We start from the raw sequence: 18,672 nt of genomic DNA, 5'->3' as shown, positions 1-18,672 counted from the left end.
TCTGCTGGCAGCCTATATTGCAAAGTGCTTTCATCTGACAGTAGAATGTGCAAGGATACCTTCTGAAGGAGGATAAAAATATTACTATTGTGACTATTTCAGAAGTAACATTTAGTTTTGTCTTTTGTTGTGGTTTTTTTTCTGCTTTTCTTAGTTATTCACTCTTCTTCAGGTTGAATGGTTCCTGTCAAGGTGAACAGAGCTCTATTTCACTTTGTTTAAAATGTGTTTAAACTTTCCGTTCCAATTACGTTTTGTTCTTTACAGGTACACTGAAAGTACTGCTGTAAGGCCCATTGAAATATGGGATGTTCCTCCAGAAATTATTGAAACCTCAGAAGATGATGATCCTATAGACATGGAACCTGTGTATGAAGGAGATTTCAGACCACTTTGTAAAAAAGAGCTACAAGTGAGAATTAGTCATGTTGTGTCTCCTAGTAAAATTTTTATACAATGGCTGTCATCGGGAAGTATACTGAAAAGGTACTAAAATTCAAAAAACTTTTCTCAAGTTAAGACATTTTTATTACCAGTTGGTGAGGTATGGTTAGAACAGTCTGATTAGGGTTGCATTTGGCACTGGGTACTTTTCTGAATGCTTGCTTTGTTGAGGAAAGTATAGGAACAAAAGACAGATTTGCACTGTGTTGTCATTTATTAAATATTTGTGATTCCAAGCTAAGTACATGGTCTAACTCCTATTTCAAATCAGTTTTGATGTAGTAAGTATTGGGGCCTCATAAATGCAACACCGTCCAAAAAGATTAAATCTTTCTGCTTTTTCTTTTCTCCTCCCCATTGCTTCATTAGAAATCTTGTTAAATAATGCCGGTTTTCCAAGTCATAGAACTTCAGTCAAGTTAACTTCTTTCAACAGGATTCTGATATGCTGTTAGGAAAGTTTGAAGGCAATTTCTAGACATAGTGTATCAGCTTACCTTTGGTAGATGTTTAGGTAACATTTAGGTAATAGTGCTGGCTATTTGAAGACAGTTAAATGGAAATGTCATTGCTTAGTGCAGGTTGCTTATTTTCTGCCTCTTCTTCCTTGCATCTTTTTTACCTTCCTGCACCTCGCTACGTTGAGAGTCCTGTTGAATTAATCATGACCCTAAATGAGTACCATGTTCTGAAGTTGTTGAGAGAAAATAGTGCATCTTTCAAGTAGTGCTATGCAAAACAGTCAGGATCACTCAGATTAATTCCTTTGTTTAAGAAAACATGGTAATTCTACAGAATCTTAATCAGATTGCATGTGTTTTGAAGCTCCATGTCATGTATTTCTAACATACAATGAAGAAAAATGACAGTGTGTGTTAAACAGTTACTACATCTTTACTGTATACTAGTTAAGCAGTGGTAAACTAAATAAGTCGTGTATTCACTGTATAAAATTTTACCACTTGGAAAGTTTTTTTGAATGTTAGTTTACAGGAGAAGATGGCTACCATCTACAAAGAATCCCAGCCACAGTCTGTGAAGTGGGAGAGTAGTATGCACTGTGCTGTTTATGTACATGATTTGAAACAGTGGCAAAGAGGTCAAATAAGCAGGATTGTCTCTGAAACAAAAGCAAAGGTAAATTGCTTATCATAACAGAGTTCATACTTCTATTTCTTAAGTCTGTAAGCATTTATTTATGAAAATAACATAAAAACTTTGCTTCTTCTGTGTTAATATTTTCTCATACAGTCTTTTGCTTTTGTTGAGAGTTTAAGTATGTTGTACATTGCTGCAAATTACTGTCTCATCAAAGCTCAGATGCCTTTAGCAGGGAACCTGGTAGTTGAGGAAGGCTCATGAGGTTGACTTTGCGTATGTTTACACAACACTGGCACAGATTCCCAAGCTATAGCCTACCAGTTTAGCTTAGATTCCAGAAGCTGTGTTGACCTGTGGGTCACATTAATTCAAACTTAACAGTCCTTGCTAAAAGATGGAGCCAGTTGAACTGGCTACAACACCACCACAGGAATGCATGTAGTCATGCTGTTGCTGAACCCTAAACTGATGATAATGCACTGTGCCATGTAGATGTAGCATTTTCCATAGTAACTTCTCACACAGTGCTGCTTTAAACCTGCGTTTTGTTACACTCATTTGTAAAGAATAAGGAGCATCAGAAGAGGCATTTCATGAATAAATAACTACTTGCCTCAAAAGTAACAGCGTCTTTTTAATATACAGATAATCCAGAACTGGATTACTATTGGTTCTCTCCACTGTCATCAGATTATGCCTGTGGGTCTTGTTAGTAGGAAGTAGGAGTGGACCTTCCTATACTTCTGGTTTGCATCGTCTGCTTTCTAAGGCTAAGAGCCCTCAAGCAGCTATTTAACCGTGTCAGAATAAAAAGCAAGGGTTGGAGGGGGGCTCTTTCAGTGTTTCTGGTAAACACACCATCATCACTGAAGCACAGGAAAAAAAAATCTTACTCAAGTAACTGCCTCTGTAAAATCCTTAAAGTTCAACCACCTTTGCACATGTTTTTGTCCTCTCACTGCACTGCGGTGGGTGTTTGCATTGTGTGGTGAAGTACTTCAGTGCAGAGGCCATTTGTTGAATCCTGGTAGTGTTTGTTTGAATTTTGTTTACCTAATCAGGCATACTTTGAATTATCATTCCTTACACATAGCACTGAGAGAGCGACTTTTTTTCTATTTCATTATGTTGCTTCTCTGTAACAGGTAATACTTTATGATTCTGGAGCTGAAAGAACAGTGGATATCAGGTGTCTAAGAAAACTTGATGAAGAGATGAAGGCAATTGGGACATTAGCAATAGAATGTTCCTTGACAGATATAAGGTAGCCTTTCCCTTATACTGAGGAGAAGTACTAGAAACTAACAATGACATAACTGTGTTAGTGCTGATTATCTAAGATTTGGAAGAGGGTTGCTTTTTGGATATAGAAGAAATGGGATGGCAAATGTGATTTATTTTGTAAAGGGTTTTTATTCTGAGGGTTATGCTACATACCTGTAAAGCAGAAACCGTGCTATATAAAGGAGTATTTCTAGGCTGAATTGTAAAATACTGATGATAAAGGTTTCTCTTACTTCACTGAATGATTTTTTCCGTGGCTCAGAATTGAAGATTAATCAGATCTAGTGAAAATGTACAGGAGGTCTGTCTTCCCTAGACTAGAAAAGAGAGAAAACCAGGGTTTTCTCCCATGCATTTGTTTGTGTGCTGTCTATATTGTGAAGAAAAAAATAATCGTGTTTTTAATACCTATTCCCTGAATGAATGTAAAAAGTCTTAATTTGCAGGTGAAGTATGGGTTTTCCTTCATTCTGATAAGACAGGTGTCATACTTCTGGAACTCTTGATCCTCCTCATTTTGAAGTTTTGGGGTTGATTTTTGAATTCTTCCTGACATACAGATCCAGGCACAAATAACCATTTTTTTTTCTGTTGACTGTAATGAAGATTGTCTTTTTCTCTGACAGTTCTGGCAGTTTCAAAAAAAAGATCAAAACTTCAGTTAGGGGAAGGGCTTGTGGCTAAGCTCTGGAGATGGCAACTTCTCTCGTACTAACAGAGATTATGATTTGTTCCATGTTAGACCAACAGGTGGAAGCACGGAGTGGACAGCAACAGCCTGTGACTGTTTATCATATTACCTAACGGGGGCACAAGTAAAAATACTCATACAGGTTTGTAGACAAAACCAGCGGTATTTGTAAAATTTCTTTCACATTTTCTGTTAAATTATTTTTTTTCTTAGTATTTTCACTCTTCAGAAAAGTCCTGAGTGAAGCTTGCTTGGATTGCTGTTTGCTGTAGGGGAAAAGATGCTTTTCCTCTTTTCTGCTTTGCTTTTGTTATTCACTGGAGCATTAGAGGAGTTTGGCTACCCAGTGTGGAAAGAATGCAGTCTTAGATATATTTAGTTACTGAAGAAAAATATTTACATCTTTGGGATCACTGGATGCTGACAGCTTTTATGGACAGATGAGAAAGATGCTCATATTCTTGATGAGAATGATTTCAGCAGCTACCATGTTTTCAAGCCTAAGAAACTGAAAGAACAAGTCCGGTGTATGAACATCATTAGTAAAAAACCCATCATTGGTAAAACCCCTGGAATTATTATGAGGGTTCAATTTGGCTAGCATCTGTTGGCACCTGCCAGTGAGGTTTTACTGTGTGTCTGGAAGTAAAAGCACTAATGAGCAAAATTATTGATGAGTGTATTCAAAACTCCCGCTGGAGGAAAACAAGTGGTTTAGCAGTTCATTCTGATAAAACAGCTAAGGGAAGAAGCAAGGTTTTAGTCTGTTACTTTTTTTTAATGTCATGTTTAACAGTTAGTAAAATGATGACACGACATGGATTAAATAAATTTTGTGTCTTCTGATGTGGGCATCAGTTGTTCAACCATCTGATTTGCAGTCAGTATCAATAAAATGAAAAATATGTCTGTAGTTTAGAGGAAGTGCATACTGTAATATGTTGTCCACCTCTCATTTTTTCCAGGAAAGTGATGTGGTCTGTGCATTGCCTGTGAAAATTCTTTGCAAAGATGAAACAGGAGAATTGATTGATATTTCAGAGCACCTTGTTAAAAAGGGTTTGGCTTTTAGGAGCAAAAGGTTTGGATATGTTTTGCTTACATTCTTTCAGACTTTCATATTCACATCATGATAAGCTAATAAGTAAAACACAAATTTGGATTGTCCTCTACAGCTTATGCAGGATCAGAACTCCATCTTCAGTGAACTTATTTGAGTGTAACATTAATTGTATCCATTGCACTTTTCAGTTCTCTTAAGTTGGTAAATTGGATGCTTGAAAGTACTTTAACAAGTATTTGCCATGTTTATGTGTGTTTTTTTCACTTGTATTCTATTCTTCTGCGCTTTAAGTTGTCAGTTAATATGTCGATATGATTTGATTGAATCTGCTAGAACTGATAAAGCTGACATGGCTTGCTCAGTCTCCAAGGAACATCTTAAAGTATATTTAGAGGAAGAGAACACACAACTGGATGGTTGTAATTCCAAAACTGCGTGTGCAAGAAACAGTGCTGCTCCAGAGGAAGGCGTCGCTGTTTCAGAGAGTGAACAGAAATCACGCAAAAACTTCCAATCACCATGTCAGTCAGGAATGAATGAAATATATAAACCTCCTCTTATACCTGAAGAGAAAATTTTTCGAGCTGTAGTAACTTGTGTTGGACGTGATGGAACTATTTATATACTACCAAAATCATTTGGTAAGATTACATAGAGGAAAATATGTTTATGTCTGAATCTAATAGCTTTGCTATATCAGAATATACCAAATAAGTGTCCTAGTATACATGTTCTGTATCAGAACACAGTTCTGGAAGATTCCTGTCAGGAGGATTGCTGTCAGGAGGTGATGAGGCCTTTGGCAGGGAGGGTGGAGGACGAGGGGCAGGTGCTGGTGCACACCTTGCTCTGCAGCAGTGGGAGGGGGCTGGCAGCTCTCCAGCAGAGAAAGCCCACCTCCCCAGGAGGAGGCACCCTCCTGAAACCCACCAGAATCCACTCTCCTGTCCCTCCACCTCCCAAGACATCTTAACAACCCCAAGCGCTTGGATGGGCCAGTTACTTGCCTCTTCTTCTCTAGGCAGTGTTGGGTAAAGCAGCACGTGCTTTGTTTTATAACGTTGAGTTAGGTACATTTTACTAATAATGAAGGTACAGTCCTAAAGGTTCTTGGAAGTTAGCCTAGTTCTCAAATATTTCTGGATTTTTTTCCTTTGGAGTGAGCTCAATGCCCTGTTTCCTTGGGCTCTTTATTTGTACTGTCATAGATTCTGTATCTCTTAGTATTTTGTGTTTGTGCTGTTTGAAAGAGGCACATGTTCACCTGACAGATGCAGTGTCAGTCTTCAGTATCATGATAATATATTGTGCTTTAGAGAAATGTTTCCATATAAGAATATTAATCAATTATTTTTACTCTACGAATACAATTAACTATTAGATCATATCATAAAACTTTAAAATCCAAAGTACAGTAAGGCCACTTGCCCAAGACTGTATTCTTCTTGCAGTTGTTGCTGTAGACTGTACCCATAGCAGAAGAGGCACTTCTTGACACCTGTTTTGTGTTGTTTCATGGTGTCCTACCACTGTCTCTGGGAATCCGTTGTCTTGTTCATGGAGGGGCTCTTGTATTAGTGTTGCCAAGGTGTCAGTTGCAAAATTTGTAGACCTTTCTTCTCTGAGATGAGAATCCAGAGTTACTAATGGCTTCACAATTGGAAATTCAGTTTGCTTTTTCATTTAAGTAATAACTTGTTTGCATGTACTAGATATTGAACATACATATTCTGTCAGTGTTGGAAAATACTTTTCAGAGCAGCACATGTATTTCCTGTTTGAACATGTCTTCATCTGAATCTCATAGTTTTTAGTGATTGAAATAATTTGCCCCAATATGTTATAGACTATTCTCATATTATTTCTTTTACCACCCCACCCCAGAAATGGAACTAAACAAATTGATGACTGAAATACAAAGTAGCTTCAAATGCCTTGGTCTTCCGGAACCCTACTGCTGGAAAAAGGGAGAAGCTTGTGTTGTAAGAGGATCAGATACCATGTGGTATCGAGGCAAAGTTTTAGAACTTGGTGGTACTGCTCTCCAGGTAAGTTTGATTATATGGGGAATATGTGTCTGTGTGTGTGTTTGCATGAACACATGCATATGTAAGTTTAAAAAAAAAACGGGGAGGGGGGGTTTGCAGCAATTAATCTGGTCCTCTAAAATAAATTTATGATCACACCTTTTTTTCTGTTCAGCTGACCTGACTATTCAGATGCTCATTCTGCTTAAAGCGTGATAATTTTTTTGTGATTTTTACATTTATTTTAAAGATTAATTCTATCTGCCTATTTCAGTTGTCATGATTTTTCCCATAGTTTTCCTGATGATGATAAATGTTCTTAAGTAAAAAGTTACCCTTGATCACCTGTAAGTCGTCGCTTCTAGGTTTTTTCTTCTTTTCTTGTTGCTGTTTACCATATGAGGAATGCTTTGAAAATACTTAGGCTTAGCATCACCCCACTCTGTCCCCACCCAAAAAGTAGTGGCTGGCTGTTTTGAATTCTTTCTGCTTCACAGGTATAGAGCTACTTTTTCTAATTAGCAGTTAATCTTACCTGAACACTTCGGTCTACTCATGCTTCTCAAATGTGGATTTGCAAGTCTAATACTAGTTCAGAATTTTTTTCTTTCTTTCAATTTTAAACTGCTGTAGGTTATTTATACAAAAGGTGGGATCTCTTGCAAGGCAAGTTTGGAAACGGAACTTCTAATCTGCAATGCCAGTTTTTTAATCCTTTTCTTCCTTTCTAAGTAGTCACATCACCAACTTAACAGCAAACCATTATTTTTTCCTTTGGAAAAGTGAATGCTGTAAATGAACACTCTCTCTTACTAAACTTGACTTAAAAAACAGGAATTATTTCAGGAAAGCTTTTCTTTTCACGTAGGTACAATATATAGACTGTGGTTTCATAGAGAACATCCTTCAGTGTCATCTGTATCCAACTACATTGTACACTGGTATTCCTCCATTTTGCATACCATGTCAGCTCTACAAGATAGTACCGGTAAGTAATGGTAAATTTGAAGACATTTTATTAGGTGGTTGCTCAAATTGATGTACTGCTTAGTCATACAAAGGTTGAGATTAGTTGGTGGTATGTTTTTTCTTGCCTATGAGGATTCAGAGAATAGCTGATGAGGATCGTTTCAGCAAGACAGCCTTTTATCAGGAACTGCTAGATTGCATTATGAAGTGACCATGCTTCAAAAGCAGCTGCCATTGGAATTAAATCGTGACACTGCTGTACGATGGCAGGACGGTACTCTGAAGCAGTAGTTCATTATGAAGTAGCAGCAACAAGAAATAATTCCGGATTTCTTAATGTAAAATGGCCAGAAGGTTGTAAATCTTGAAGTCCTGCAGAAGTGTTTCTGTCATTCTCAACTTAGCTGTGCAGGAAGCAATCTGTTACGCTAAACTAATGCAATTGAATTGTTTTAGAGGGGTTTCTTAGTAAGTGTTTGATGTGTAAATAACATCTTCACATACCGTCACATCTTACTCACAATTGAATGGTGCGTTTAGTAAATGTGAATGAATTACAGAAATTACTTGCAAACTTTTATTTAAAGAAAACCTTCTCATTGCTGTAAGCAGTTCAATTGATAGATTAAGACAGACAGGCTTACAAGGCTCTGGGTTGGGTGGCAAACAGGTACTGCAAGGAATGAAAGAAGTATTTAAAGGATCCTGTGTTTTCTATTGGCTGTTAAGTCATCTTCAAGTGTAATTCTGTATCTTTTGGTTATACTTCAGGTAATTGCGTACACATACATTATTATGTATATAGTAAAGGTTAGACTTGGCAAGCAACATCTCTTTCTAAGCCACTTAAAGACCTGAAAATTTCTGGTTGGCTTTGTCACACAAGAAGATTTAGTGTAACAAGTAGCAGGTAATGAACTGTTGTAGACAAATCAAACTAATGATGTGAATTTTTCAATTAAATTTTTCAATGATAGTCACATATTCTCATCTTACTATGTTAAGAACAGTAAGAGTATTACTTGTCAGCATCTTAATGTGGGGAGGTTTCTTGCTTTTCATTAAATAGATTGGAAATTCTTGGCAGCTGGATGCCATAGATCGTCTTCAAGAACTACTTGCAAACGAAGAGGTTGAAATACATGTTCAGGTAGCTTAATTTATTCATAGATATGGAATGAGGCTTACTTTTTGTTCTGGGATTTTATTTCTTCTTTTAACTTGCATTAAGAATAATAGATAAAGGAGTATAGCAGTGAATGTATTTCTTAGACAAAACAAAATCCATACCTGAAGTTATTTCTCCTATGACTTTACCTTTATTATAGTTTTCAAGCCTTAAATGTGTCCTTTAGAAGTATTATTTTTTGATCCTGTTTGTATTCTGTGTTGTCATTCTGACAAGCATAAATTCTTCTAAATTCAATTTTAAGTGATCAAAATTTGGCATAATTAAGTATGGACGTGCTTAAATGACTGTATTAACGTTATAGGGAAACATAATCTGTGTTGTCTGAAAACCTGCGATTTCAGATAGTTTGATTTCTGATGATAAATGGTGAAAGAGAAAGGTTTGTTGCCGAGTGCACAAACATGGGATAACATTTCAGTGTTAGACTGAGTAGTTGGTGCTGCTGTTCCATAGATAGATGCACATTTCCATTTGTGTCGTAACTGGTGTTAATAGGCATCCTTACTGGTTTTGCATCTTTGATGAGTGAGTATGGTGCATATAGGAATCATGAGATTGAATTTCCTGGGCACTATTTATAAAACCTCAGTCACACTATTGCTGTTCTAATCTTATTTTATCTTGCGTAAGTAGGAATTGCCAGATAACCCATGGGGCAAATTGTCTGTCAACCTGTATTTTGGTGGAATGTCGCTTTCTTCCTTCATGGTATACCAGCAGTACTGTGTTGCTGAAGATGGTCAGGACATACCAAAGCTGGTGAGATTTTTGTGCATGTGTGTGTGTTTTGCTGTTGTTATTCTGACATTAAAAAGATTACTCAGTTGCTTGTTGTGACCTTTGATGGTTTTTTTACTTCTTTTTATATTTTTATACAGCTTTGTGGTGTAAACAACAGTAGGACCAAGTACAGAACTCTGTAGCGTAACAGGTTTAGGTATGATGTGTTTATAAGATTGCATGGAATAGTGAATTGCCAAGGGTTTGTGCTTGGAGTCCTTACTGAAAAGAGAGCTTTGTATTTCTGTTTAAAGTCAGATTAGTTTTTATGCTCCTCTAAAACGTAAACCAATAGGAATAGGGTAATATTTTTATCACTTGAAAGGATTAGTTAATTATAGAAATATATCCAAGGCTGGAGATACTCAAAATGAAATTAAATCGAGTATTTCAACATAAACCTAGTGTTCTAAGAGTTACCCAGGTTCTTCATTCCAAGTATCTGAGATATCAATCTGGTGTTCTTTAGAGAAGGATTGAAATTTTCACCAAACCTCATTGGCTTAACACAAAAAAAATAGGTAAGTTATTTCTCTGTGGGTTGGGTTTTTTCCTTGAAATCTGAGGATCAAGTTTGTTTAAATTACTGTGGCTTTGTTGCTGTGTTTTTCTCTTAATTTTGTTTAAGCCTGCGTACGTATTTTTCTTTCCAACATGAGTCTCTGCTTCAGAAAATAATTTTACGATACAGAGTACGCTGCTGTCACTGCTGATGTAAGTCTTGGCATGTATGTCAGTGGGCTTGTGATGCAGTTAGAACAATCTCTCAGTGTGTATTAAAACTGAGTAATCATGGAAAACCTAACTGTAAATCAGTCTCTTGTTGAATTTTCATAAAGTCAGCATGACACAAAACATTCAGCAAACTAAATATGGATCTTGAAATGAGATTTTACCCTTTAAACAAAAATTAAATGTGGAAAACAAAAACAAAGCTGTGTAAGAAGGCTGTAAGCAAGAAGCATTCAGAAAGCCTGGAATGATTTCTGCAAGGAATGTAGCATTAAGCAGATCCATTCCAGGAATAAATGCTTCAGAACAATGTGTAAGAAAATGAGTATCAGAGGTGTTCAGTTGTAGACCAGAAAAGGAGCAAGGCATCTCCAGAGTTTGAGCTGGTTCCAGGAGCAGAACCTCAGGAATAGCAGAAATGGGAAGCATGCAGCACTGAGAGCATTTAAACGTAATCAGCTTTGGGTTTAGCTGTAGACACAAAGCAGCCAACTGATAAACTGCATGGACTAAAGGATACTATTGTATAAAGTATAGCCATTATATATATTATTTTTTAGTTTTATAACTTCATTTCATTGTTTCAAATCTGTGTTTTCAGGTAAGTAGTCTGTTAAGGACTGTATTCTGTTCTGTGAGTGTTGTAATTCTGTTAGTGGTAATAAGCTGCTTAGGCAGAGCCCACTACACCTGTGGCTTGCTGCAGAATGTCTTACTGTCTTTGGGATGCAGTTCTGTTGAGCTGCACAGGTGGGTTTAGGAGCTGGGCTGGGTTACCCTATAACAATCCTCGAATAGGCAGTATGATATTGGAGAGTGGATCAGAACCCCAAGTGCAGTGAGCTTACAGCAGTGAATATCATTCCAGGTGTGTGTATACATATATGTGTGTATGTGCGTGCGTATAGGTACTTGCATACTTACCTATATATACAAGACCATTACACTGTGGTATTTTTTTATTTGGCTTTTTGGGAAATGGGGTTTGTTTGTTTGATTTTGTTTGTTTCTCTGCCACTGTGAGTCAGAACCAAGCAGCCAAGTGTTGTCTTGTGCTCATATATTCTGACATGGAGGACCCTTGATTCATTTGACAGAAAGGCTTTTAATGTCTTCATTCTGAGCTCAGGCTTAATTAACAATAGTTTTTAGAATTAGTTTTTCTACAGCAGTTAACTACAAACAATTTCCATGCATCTGAAACAAAGTCAGTTCAAAGTTCTTTATACAGACTGTTCTTGTTTTTAACTGCATTGCATATCAGCCCCTTTACAGTGAGGTACTTGAAGTCTGCAGATTTTAAGCCCGTAGTCTGAGCAAACACTTGGACGAACTGTTCCATCTTAATCCACCCTTGGAAATGCCAGTGCTGGTTTTCTTGGAAGAGTCTCACTAGTCTAGGTCAAAGGAGAGATACTATTGGCATACTAGCCATATTCATTCAGTTAGCACCTGCCTTCTGATTGATAGCAAAGATAATGCTGAACATGCAAAGCCATTTTTTATTTTACTAACTTGTAGTCATCTGAACACTGTCGGTATCACCAGGAGCTCTTCAGCCTGCCAGCAGTTCTAGACAGAGGATCGGCATCTTTTCAGGCAGAGAGGGGAATCTTAAGGCAGAAGCAGCAGCACACAAAGGACTGATTCCTCCTCTTCTGATTCTGCGTGGACTTCAGGACAGATGAGAGCAGATAACTGCAGTTGGTGTTGCAGTACTGCATGCATAATTACAAATTCTAGCACTGAGATTGCTATGTAGTTTGACACTCAACTTGCAGGAAGGCTTAATCCTTCTGTCCTTATTCCTTCCTTTTAAATAGGGAGTTAACTTCCTCTGAACCCAGTGAGCTGTATGACTAAAAGTCCTGCCAGATACCCTAAGCTGTTGTTTCCTTGTTAGGTATTTATCGGGACAAGCCTGGGATGAAGGACAGAGGTGTCAAATGGCTGTGGGCTTATGTTGAAGGCCAGCCATGTGGGTGAAGGCCAGCTGTGTGGGTCATAAATCCCACCATCTCTTGACACCAAGAAGACCTGTTCTGTTACTGATGTTTGCAGCAAGACTAGCAGAAAAGCATTCTGCAAACATCTAGATAGGAAGCCCTTTCTGCTTTTCTTTTGCTGCAGTGAGAGTAAAGTCTAAGACACCCTGTCCGTTTCAGGGAAATAAAAAATCTGAGACTTGCCAGACTGTCACTTTGGTCTTCATCATCCTAAAGATGTCTTCAGTGCCTCTCAGTACTGGGTGGGCTCATATAGGCTGTTCATAAAAAAAGCTTTGCATGTGGTGGAGAAGGAAGTACAACAGAACACACTGCACTGCCACCTACCATTTACTTAGTTTGGATTAAATTCCTCATGCTGAAAAGCACTCTTGATGCCTTATTAAGTATACAGTATTATGTGGTGTGTATATTACATATTAAAAATACATCATTTCTGCTATGGTTTTGCAGAAATGATAGGAATGTAAGCCATTTTTAGGTTTTTCAAGAGTGGACACAAAGACAGAAAGGGTGAGGGACAACTGTCTGAAATACATAATGCCTAAAGATGTCTTGGTAGGACACCATTTTAGTATCAGCACTTACAACTGGACTGTCTGTGTGGTAGATCTAGCAGTAACCAGTCTACTGACAATTAAGAGCAGTCTGTTAACAGCAAAAATATAAATGCAGTTTTTCTTTCAAAGATACACACAAAAGCTGACAGAGGGTAGACTTCAGCCACTTGAGCCAAGTGCGGTGCTCTGTTGGGAGTGAGTTGGACTTTAAGTTGAATCTTTAGAGCCAGGTGTAGTCAGGTGGCCAGTCACAGTGTTCCTGATTGTTTTGCAGAAATCGGCCATTTAGCATTTATGTATCTATGACATAGTTAGACATCCTTTCTTTACTATTATTTATCAAGAGACTTTTTTTATTCTTACGAATACATACTTTCAATGGAAAAGCTGCGGTTTTTCCTAGTTAAGTCTGAGGAACGTAATGGGGTTTTGTACTGTATCCTATGTATAGACTATGCAGGGGGGAAGAAACGGTCAGTTATTGTTTTATTTTACAGATAGATGGTTGCTTCCACTTTTCTTTTATTCTGGGCATAATGAAAACTGTTCGTCAAGTAGATGTGTAAAAATACAATGTATTTTAGAGAAATTTTATCTTTCATTATGTATCATATAAAGTACAAGAGAGTATAGGAACTGTATTCATGATGTGTGATCCAGCTGAGCTATGTGCTGTACATCCTTACAAAGGCATAATGTAATGCACCAAGGTTTATTTTGTCTTGAAACAAATGAGTTAATGATACGTAGAACTAAAACTGTAAAATACATGGTTCTAGAAGAAGACATGCTACAGCATGCTATGCTACTGAGACAATATGTGTCTGTACTTTGCAAGATCTTTTTGAAGGAGTGATAATTCTGGTGGCTAAGGAGTAAAGTTATGCTTTGCCTTTCTCTTCAGGAGTGATTTACTCTGGAAGACTGCAGTAGCATTGGGCATGGCATTCAGGTTAACCTGTGCCAGTTAATTGCTATTATTTTAGGATTTTTCCCTAAATATTCTCTCTTCAAAAGTAATTCCATATTTAATGCATTTTTTAATTAACAGCAATTAAGTTAGCAAATCAGTATATTAGGACCATTTCAGAGGTATATTCTTAATATTTGGAAGTGTTCATTAACTAGTTCTGTTTGGTGATCTTTCAGCTACAACTGTTTTAAAAACCTACTAAGTATTGAAAGGAAAAGTTGATTAATATGTTTTTCATCAAGGACACACTGTTTACATTATTACATAACTCCTTTGAACCAGAAATCATACCAAAGCTAGTTTCCATATTGTTATTAAATAAGATTCTTGACTGAAGTCTGTCTTGGTCTAGGAGCTACTTGAAGGAGACATTCCTGTTTTGCCTTCATACGTGTCACCATCACTACCCATTCCAGGAGATACCTTTCCTGTCAGAGTTACCCATTTGGTGTCCCCTAAGGAGGTAAGTTTTGTAGACATCTCATAGGTGTTGCAGTCCCATCATGCTGGTGAAAAGGAAATCATGGCTAACAATTTTAGATAATATAAAAATGTATTGGTGAGGTTGCAAAACTGCTATTGGATTATTGTTGCAGATGGTTGTGCAGTGCAACTATCTGAATGGACTCTTACTTGAAATACCCTCTTAGGCGGGGGCAGAGAAATAAACTGGCCATTTCCCTAGAAAATGAATTCTCAGAATTAAAGTATGCCACTCTGGTACTTATCTTGTATAATAAGAAAATAGGTCACTGGATTTTAACTTGGAAAAACAATAATGGTTTATCTCTTCTTTAGTCTCTAAAAACTAAATTATTGGAACATTGTAATGTAAACATTTTCTGGCTGTTACAGTAGTATTTTACTATATTTGGTTGATGGCTGATTATTGATTTTTTGTGTAAACCGACACAGCTTCTAGTAGTCTCCCAGGCAGAAGGCAGAATGTAATGTTCCTTGATCAAATAAAAGGTGCTTATGTGGACTTTGAATGTTGAATGATGAAAACAGGAGAACAGGAAGCAGTGAGAAGCTGATTGTGTTACAAAATCTGACATCTTGTAAGTGGATTGATTTATGTGGAAGTGCTTGTATTTGTTGTTTTCGGTAAATCTGTAAACCAGCTAACAACAGGTTTTATAGTATTGAAGTGATTGCTTTAAATTTAGCATAACGGTCTAATATAAATTAGCCCCACTAATTCACTTGAGTATACATATCTTAAAAAAAATGTATAGTGTACATATCATTAGTATTTTGTATAGCGTACATTATCCATTATTGATTTTTGAGGTAGGCAACAATGAAGCTACAAGTCCGAGGGCAATCAGGAGAGATTTCAGGGCCTTGGGTTGACTGTTAAGGGATCAGGAGCACAAGCAGTGTTCTCCTCTATGCTTCCAGTTGCAGGGAATGATGAGGAATGAAACAGGAACAACCAGCAGATCAATATCTGGCTCTGAGCCTGGTGCCACTGGCAGAATTTTGGGGGTTCTGGTCATGGGTCAGTCTACACAACACCAGGCCTGCTGGCAACAGAAGGGTACACCTGTCTGAAAGGGGGAAAGGATCTTTGACCAAGAGTTACCAGGGCTCATGTAAGAGTTTTAAACTACTTTTGAAGGGAGAAAGGAATAAAACCAGGCTCATAAGGGATAAGCCGGGGGCAGCATGCCAGTGTTTGAGAGATGTTACGCTAGCAAGGTCCTTCAGTCTGCTCTCTCAGTGGAGGTAGGGGATGGAGATCCATGTGGCAGCAAAGACACAAGGGTTGTTGATGTGTTAGAAACAATGAAAGCACCTGAGAACAGTCACATAGGAATTGGAGCTTCTCCCCCCAAAAAGGTGTCAGGATCAATAGCCCAACTGAAGTGCATCTACACCAGGGGTCCTCAAACTTTTTAAACAGGGGGCCGGCACGTGGATGAAGTGGCAGGCAGTCATCTGTGGCTGCTTGGTTTTCCCCCCCAAACCCCGGCGGGGTGTGTGTGTGTCTGTAAATACCGAGGGCCGGATTGAGGACCCTGGAGGACCGCATCCGGGCCGCAGGCCGTAGTTTGAGGACCCCTGCTCTACACCAGTGCACGCAGCACGGGCAACAAACAGGAGGAGCTGGAAGCCGTTGTGCAGCTGAAAAACTATTATATAGTTGCAATCATAGAAGCATGGTAGGATGACTTACACAACTGGAGTGCTGCGATGGCTGACTACAAGCTCTTCAGAAGGGTCTGGCAAGGAAGGAGAGGCAGTGGGGTAGCCCTGTATGTTAGGGAGTGTTTTGACCATCTAGTGCTTGATGGTGAAAATAAGGTTGAGTGTTTATCGGTAAGAATCAGGGAGGGCCAACGAGGCAGATAATCATGCTGGGGAGTCTGGTATAGGCCACTCAACCAGGATGAAGAGGCAGATGAAATATTCTATAAGTAGCTGGTAGAAGGAAGTCTCACAATTGCTAGCCCTTGCTCTCATGGGGGACTTCAACTTACCAGATGTTCACTGGAAATCAAGTACAATGGAAACGGTCTAGAAGGTTTCTGACACAGCTGGTCAGTGAGTCAACCAGGGGACATGGCCCACTGGACCTGCTGTTTACAAACAGAGGACTGGTGGGTGATGTCATGGTCAGAGGACATCTTACAACACAACTGTCACAAGATGAGAGAGTTCCTGATTCTTGGAGGAGGCGGGTCAGGAGAATTGCTACCTTAGCCTTTTGGCAGACTTAGGTCTGTTTAGGAGGCTGTTCGAGATTTCTTTGGAAGGCAGTCCTGAAGGGCAAAGCAGTCCAGGAAGGCTGGACATTCTTCAAGAAGAAAATCTTAAGGCACAGGAGCAGTGTCCCCCCATGTGCTGAAAGACAAGCTGGCAGGGAAGAAGACAGTTCTGCCTGAACAGAGAGCTTTGGCTGGAACTTAGGGAGAAAAGGAGTGTTTATGACCTTTGGAAGAAGGGGCAGGCAACTCAGGAGGACTATGAGGATGTTGTCAGGTTATGCAGGGAGAAAATGAGAAGGGCCAAAGCCCAGCTAGAACTCAGGCTGGCCACTGCCATAGAAGACAATAAAAAATGTTTCTATAAATACATTAGCAGCAAAAGGAGGGCTAAGAGTAATCCCCATCCTTTCTTTACTGGACACAGAGGGGAACATGGTGCCACAAAGGATGAGGAGAAGTCTGAGATACTTAATGCTTTTCTTGCTTCAGTGTTCAATAGCAAGACCAGTTACCCTCAGGGTACTCAGTCAGGGACAAGGAGCAGAATGAAGTCCCTGTAGTCCAGGAGGAAAGGATTAGCGACCTTCTGCTCTGCTTAGACATGCAGGAGTCTATGGAGCTAGATGGGATCCACCTGGGGGTACTGAGGGACCTGGTGGAAGTGCTCACCAGCCACTTCCCATCATTTATCAGCTGTCCTGGTTAACCGGGGAGGTCCCAGAAGACTGGAGGTTGTCCAATGTGACACCCATCTACAAGAGGCCGGGAAAGAGGATCCAAAGAATTACAGACCGTCAGTCTGACCTCTGCCTTTAGGAAGGTATGGAGCAGATCATCCTGAGTGCTATCACATGACATGTACAGGACAACCGGGTGATCAGGCAAATTCAGCATGGGTTTGTGAAAGGCAGGTCCTGCTTGACAAACCTGATCTCCTTCTATGACAAAGTGACCCATCTAGTGGATGAGGGAAAGGCTGTGGATGTTCTTAACCTAGACTGTAGTAAAGCCTTTGACACGGTTTCCCAGAGCAGTCTGCTGGAGAAACTGGCTGCTCATGGCTTGGACAGATGCACTCTACACTGGGTAAAAAGCTGGCTGGCAGCCAAGCCCAAAGAGTGGTGGTGAATGGAGTTACATCCAGCTGGTGGCCAGTCACAAGTGGTGTTCCCCAGGGCTTGGTATTGGGGCCAGTCCTGTTTAGTATCTTTATCAATGATCTGGATGAGGCAAACTGCCCGGTGGGAAAGGGCCTGGGGGTGCTGGCTGACAGCCGGCTGGGCATGAGCCCCCAGTGTGCCCAGGTGGCCAGGGGGCCAGCAGCATCCTGGCTGGTGTCAGAAACAGTGTGGCCAGCAGGGCCAGGGCAGTGACCGCCCCCTGTACCGGGCACTGGTGAGGCCGCACCTCGAACCCTGGGTTCAGTGTCGGGCCCCTCGCTGCAGGAGGGACGTCGAGGGGCTGGAGCGTGTCCAGGGAAGGGCAACGGGGCTGGGGAAGGGGCTGGGGCACAAGTCCTGTGAGGAGCAGCTGAGGGAGCTGGGGGTGTTCAGCCTGGAGAGGAGGAGGCTGAGGGGAGACCTTACCGCTCTCTACAGTTACCTGAAAGGGGGGTGTAGGCAGCTGGGAGCTGATCTTTTCTCCCAGATAACAAGGGACAGGACAAGAGGAAATGGCCTGAAGTTGTACCAGGGGAGGTTTGAATTGGATATAAGGAAAAATTCCTCCACCGAAAGGTTGTCAAGCGTTGGAACAGGCTGCCCAGGGAGGTGGTTGAGTCACCATCCCTGGAGGCATTTAGAAGACATGTAGATGTGGTGCTTAGGGACATGGTTTAGTGGTGAACTTGGCAGTGCTGGGTTAATGGTTGGACTTGATCTTAAAGGTCTTTTCCAGCCTAAACAATGCTGTGATTCTATGATCCTATAATATACAACTGCTTTGACTATATACAGGATGGAAGTGTTTGGGTATCTTAGAAAAGGGCTTTTCCTTAACCATGTGCTCCACTTCCTCTCTTGGAGGAGAAACATTATAATGAATATTTTTTTGGTTGTTTTTGTGCAAATTATTTGAACTCTTGCTTTTGATCACAGTATATAATTGTAGACACTAGATCCTGCTCTGGACTCCTAT

At 39.7% G+C, this 18,672-nt stretch overlaps 1 protein-coding gene across 1 annotated transcript in view; it reads left to right on the top strand.

Annotated features, from left to right (window-relative positions):
* The window catches only part of RNF17 (ring finger protein 17), a 54,225-nt gene that overhangs the window by 30,638 nt on the left and 4,915 nt on the right, over window positions 1–18,672 (top strand). The window contains exons 22-32 of the mRNA XM_055802862.1: window positions 268–486; window positions 1,431–1,581; window positions 2,691–2,809; window positions 3,572–3,662; window positions 4,486–4,601; window positions 4,917–5,224; window positions 6,468–6,631; window positions 7,479–7,598; window positions 8,649–8,729; window positions 9,405–9,530; window positions 14,175–14,285. Coding sequence (XP_055658837.1) covers window positions 268–486; window positions 1,431–1,581; window positions 2,691–2,809; window positions 3,572–3,662; window positions 4,486–4,601; window positions 4,917–5,224; window positions 6,468–6,631; window positions 7,479–7,598; window positions 8,649–8,729; window positions 9,405–9,530; window positions 14,175–14,285 — 1,606 coding nt within the window. The remainder of the gene's footprint in view (window positions 1–267; window positions 487–1,430; window positions 1,582–2,690; window positions 2,810–3,571; window positions 3,663–4,485; window positions 4,602–4,916; window positions 5,225–6,467; window positions 6,632–7,478; window positions 7,599–8,648; window positions 8,730–9,404; window positions 9,531–14,174; window positions 14,286–18,672) is intronic.

This window comes from Falco peregrinus, chromosome 4 (assembly GCF_023634155.1).
Source record: "Falco peregrinus isolate bFalPer1 chromosome 4, bFalPer1.pri, whole genome shotgun sequence".
In the NCBI taxonomy this organism is placed as follows: Eukaryota; Metazoa; Chordata; class Aves; order Falconiformes; family Falconidae; genus Falco; species Falco peregrinus.
This window is presented reverse-complemented; position numbering and strand designations above follow the sequence as displayed.